This window comes from Terrapene carolina, unplaced genomic scaffold (genome assembly GCF_002925995.2).
Source record: "Terrapene carolina triunguis isolate 2854851 unplaced genomic scaffold, T_m_triunguis-2.0 Scaffold193, whole genome shotgun sequence".
NCBI classification, from domain to species: Eukaryota; Metazoa; Chordata; order Testudines; family Emydidae; genus Terrapene; species Terrapene triunguis.
Window position 1 is genome coordinate 5,948,436 of NW_020664544.1, and position 5,043 is coordinate 5,953,478.

Below are 5,043 nucleotides of genomic sequence, written 5' to 3' on the forward strand. Positions count from 1 at the left end.
GACTGCCAAGTTCGCTTCAGATCCCATGTTACAATAGTCTCCAGCTCTGAAGGGGGAAAGAGTCAAAGTAACAGGGACTCTCTAGCCTTCCCCTTGGCCAACTCTACGGTCCTTTGGCAGGCCCTCAGGCAGCCAACCAATCAGAAGCCAGAGACGCCCTAAAGGAGCCAATCAGAACCTGGGGATGTAACTACGTCGTCTCCGTTTCACGCAGGCCGAAGGTCCCGGATTTTGGTAGGCGGAGACTCATCCAGGAGAGCCAATAAGGAGAGCACGTTCTGTCCCCATGAGGCAACAGGGCAGCGCACGTTGCGTCGCAGCGGCCAATGGGAGTGGAGGACGCTGAGGTACACGGCAAGGTGAGCGGCGGGGCGGGGCTTGCTCTCCTCTCTCGAAGGGCTGCAGCGCCGGAGCTCGAGTGGGGGTCACCGTCCGCAGGTGAGGCGCCCGAGCTGGCTGCTGCTGGGCCTCTGCCCCGGCTGCAGCCCGAGCTTGGCTCGCTAGGCCGGCCGCCTTCTCCCCTGACCTTCATGGCTTGGGCCCTTGAGGGGGGAGGCAGGAAGGGGGGCGGTGGGGGGGGAGGGGCCCTTTACTGATTTGCTGCACCCTCCCCCTTATTAATGTGTGTCCTGATTATGACAATAGGTGTATTTTTAAAATGTAGTGACTAATAATAACGGTGTCTTTTAAAACTGGCATTGACAGGGAAAGCTGTACTGTAACTTGTTCTCTGGTAAAGGTGCAACTTTAGGCTCCACCCCACCAGAATTCACCTCTACCTGCTAACAACTTGTCCTGTGCTAACAACTTGTCCTGTGCCCACTAGAGCTTTTAAATATGCTAGCTTTAAAACTTTATTCTAATCTAGGCAATCCCTTAGTTTATTCTTCCCATCTTGGCCCTCATGTTGACGTTCCACAATTGGAGGTCACTGTCTCACTCATGCTACTTCATCCGTGTGGTTCTCTCTTGGTTCTGAGGGACTGACTTAACCCTTCTGTCGGCATCCATTTAAAGCCAGCCTTTTCTTTTAGTTTAGTTTAGGATTTAAAATCGGCAAAACCCTTTTGTGAGTTTGTGTCTGAAGGATCCCAAGTAAAACTACAACAAACTTTGACAGAGAGAGACTGAGTTGTAATTGAAGGGAGACTCAGGGGAAGGAAGCAGGACAAGGATAAGGCACAGCAGCTAAATTTTTTTATATAGTTCTCCTGGGGAGCGTATGTTGATCTGATGAGCATTCTACTGTAAAGAGTAACATGGGTTTGGGTATGTGTTGTTCCTTTTCAATGTGCTTTTGCCTTCTTCTCACTAGATCAGTCAAAATGCAGACTCCAGTGGCTCTCCTTGCTTCTCCAGCTCTGGTAAGCAGCTGTTTGTTTGCGAAGGAGTAATGCCAGGAGGTGGGGATGCAGCTACCATGGAGAATGAAGGCATTTCTGTTTAGAGCTGTATTCAAAATGCTGTCCCAGACATCCTTCTACTTGGGATGTGTTATGGTGGATAACTTTCAGTCCAGACTCCTTGACTGGGGGAATCAAGGTCATCTGTGGTGTTGGTGAAGGGAGGGTGGATATCTTCAGTCTCAATAGGGTTGTATTATGCAAATCCAGAGGCTGAGAAGATATACTAACCTATTGTGGCTAAGGGTACTGTCACCTCCACTCTTGATAGGATTCCTTCCTAGTTATAAATCCCTCAAAGTGTACAACACTGGCTCAAAACTCAACTATAGTGGCACTAATTATACTTCAATTGTGTCTTGTCCTTAGATAATAGGTTATTGTTAGTCAACTAGCTTGAGTCCCTGAGACATTTGCTTTCAAATTTTCAGTGGAGTTGAGGGTGACTCTTAATTTCTTGTTCCTGACAAAAGCTGTTCAAAGACCTCGATAGATGACTGTAAACTGCCTTCAACTCTAAGGAATGTGGAGGTGTCCCATTATGGGTCAAATGTCTTTCTTTCACTTCAGTTCCGCTGCTGTTCCAGGGCTCTGGCAAGGCCGGTTTCCATATCTGTACTGAGCAGGCCTGAGACTCAGACTGTACAGGTAAGACTAAAGAAAATTGCCCCTAGCCGCTATAATTGGGTCTCTGTTTCTAACATCTTGGGATGAAATGCCTCCTTGTTATCGGTAGCTCTGTCATTCATCACTAGCCAGATGTATGTGGGTTTGGACAATGAAGATACTGTTTGTCTTCAGTGCCTGGTTCAGGTTACCAGCTCGAATTGCTGGTGAAGCTGTACAGAGATTCGGTGGTGTGGGGGTATAAGAGACCTGTACATTAAGGAATGGCTAGAGGTTGTACTGTGGGTTGGAGTATTGCCCTACCAAGATGCTAGAGTGGCCTTTCAGTTGGACAAAGTTTGGTTGCCCTTGCTGTACCTAGAATAGAGGATAAAATGTAGACAGACACTTAATAAATGTATTCAATTAAAATCATGTCGCTGTTTGGCTTCTTCTCCCCACAGCCCTCTGGTGTTTCCCATCTACAGCTGGCTCACCGGGAGTTCCAAACAAGCACTACCTCTAGGGATATTGATACTGCTGCTAAGTTCATTGGTGCAGGTGCTGCCACAGTTGGGGTGGCTGGTTCAGGAGCAGGTATTGGAACAGTGTTTGGCAGCTTGATCATTGGTTATGCTAGGTAAGCAAGCCACTGGCTTCAACTTTACTTCTCTGTTCCAGCAGTCAGTTGTGTAGGCCCTTTTTGTAAGCACTCAGTCTTAGATGTTACTTGTTTTGTAGGAAAAGGACATTAGACTGACCATAGCAAACAGAAAAGTGGGAGGGGAGTAAGAAGGTGAATTTAGAACTGTAGTGTTCCAAACCACAAGGAACCATTTATAATGAGGATCTTGCATGTTCATAGCATCTTTTATCCACACACATCCCACAGGCTTTACACATTTAATTCCCAGTTAATACGTGCTAAGGAATCACTTTGCCCACCAGTGAAATGAAGGCACCTCTGGGGTAGAAAGTGACTTATTTACGCTGCTAAACAGCTACACTACATAGTTTTAAGACAAGATGTAAAGAATCATAGGCGCCAACTCCTGGAGCACCCATGGGGAAAAATTGGTGGGTGCTCCGCACCCACCAGTAGCTCCCCGCCCAACTCACCTCCGCCTTCTCCCCTGAGCGCGCTGCATGCCCGCTTTTTCCCCCTAGCTCCCAGCGCCTCTTCCCCAGCTCGGGGAAGAGGCAGGGCCAGGGCAGGGATTTGGGGAAGGGGTCCAATAGGGGCACGGAGGGGGCAGAGTTGGGGCTGGACTGTGGGGAAGGGGTTGGAATGGGGTGGGGAAAGGGTGGAGTCAGGGCAGGGAGGCGTGACCACCCACTGGTGCCGGGGAAAGTTGGTGCCTATGTAAAGAATGTCAATCACTTCCTCACTCTTTCGACATGCTTACAACAACTCGGTAGAACTTCACAGCTGCCTACCATCACATAGAGGGTGTAATCCCATTAATGCTTGGTAAGGGATTGCTGCCTGATAAAATAATTCAGTGGAGACCAACCTTCAGGGGCTTAGTGGATTGCACACAGACATGCTAAGAAGCCAGGGAAATACCTTGAACTACTTTGGCTTTCTCTCACTAATTTATTTGCTCCAACTTAATGCATGTGTGTGTTCTGAGCCTCCCAGTGCCATATCCACATTCATCTGTATCCACTGTTCTGTGGGATCCTGTCTTCAGGAGGCATGACCTTACCCTGAATCCAGTGGCTTGTGAGAGACCATCTTTAGCTCCTTGTGGAATAGATTTGTTGTTGGCTTTTCTGACACAGGAATCTGTTTTTAATGTGTCCCTTACAGGAATCCCTCTCTCAAGCAGCAGCTCTTCTCCTACGCCATCCTGGGCTTTGCCCTGTCCGAGGCCATGGGACTCTTCTGTTTGATGGTGGCGTTCCTCATCCTGTTTGCTATGTGATAGCCTCTGGGCCAACCCATAGCTTCCATCACTCTGTGTCCTCTCCGGTTTGAGTCTGCCTCCTTCACCAGAGCGTTCCAGATTTATAATTAAACAAAAGCTTTTCTCCTAATAAACTGGTTTCAGACTCCTCCTTTCTCACACTCAATATGGCACAGTGCTGAGGCCTGGGATGTCCTTAGGGATTCATCTTCTGTGGTATACTGATAAAAGAAAGTAATCTTGTAGGCTTTTTAAAGAGGACCCAGAAGTGTAAGAATGGGAGGCTGGGGGAGAAGATAGCTATTGTAAATAAAGCAGCAAGATGAGTAAAGTTGGCTGGTTGCCACTAAATGACTTGATTCTGCAGCTTTATACTACCGTAATAGTAGGGCCATTGGAGCTGATTGCATTCACAAATACAATGGCCTTACACAAATCTGCGAAGATCTCAAAAGACAGAGCAGCTGTTGCCATATTACAGCAGATAACTGCTTAAGCTGATATGAGACAGCACCATTTCCTCATATCGATATCTTAACTGTGGTGCCTTTCTTATGCAACATCTGAAACAGGCTGTCTTGAGAGTCTCAGAAGGAGAATTTGAGCATATCTGGTAGTAGTAATTGAATGTGGGTAAGGTATCTTCCATCATAGAAGTTCCAACAACACATGCCTGTTGTGTTAGAGAAATGGGGTGGGCCAAAGGTCAGGGTTTAAAAGGGCTGTCATCAACCAACCTTCCCTGGGGTCTTTGCATCAGCTTCTGGTAAGCAATAACATGTCAAGGTTATCTTTCCACTCAGCAAGGCTTTTGAAAATTCTGATGTGATGTCATTGATATTCAGACATGAATGCATGGCTTTTACTTCCTCAACAGCTGTGCATGACTGACAGTGTTATAACAGAGAAAAGCACCAAGGCTCTAACATGTTCTAAATCAACTCAATGAAACTTCCTCTGGCATCTTAGTGGAAAGAAAATTATGTTCTTAATAAAAAATCAGAAGATCACAACTCTGTTGAAATCTTACCTGGTTCTCTGCTTCAGATAAATTAATTCTAAAACAACTGTTGGTAAATTAAAGCCCTTGTTGAAGTTCTAGTCATGATCTTTCCTGACTGTGA

The 5,043-nt window shown here is 46.7% G+C and overlaps 1 protein-coding gene across 1 annotated transcript; it reads left to right on the plus strand.

Moving 5' to 3' along the window:
- The first annotated feature begins 304 nt into the window (after positions 1-304).
- Positions 305-4,053, plus strand: ATP5MC1 (ATP synthase membrane subunit c locus 1). The gene is given in 6 exon segments (XM_026654857.2): positions 305-423; positions 426-438; positions 1,316-1,364; positions 1,974-2,051; positions 2,474-2,649; positions 3,823-4,053. Coding segments are annotated over 6 exon segments (528 nt in total). The 5' UTR covers positions 305-326; the 3' UTR covers positions 3,938-4,053.
- Positions 4,054-5,043: the final 990 nt, after the last annotated feature.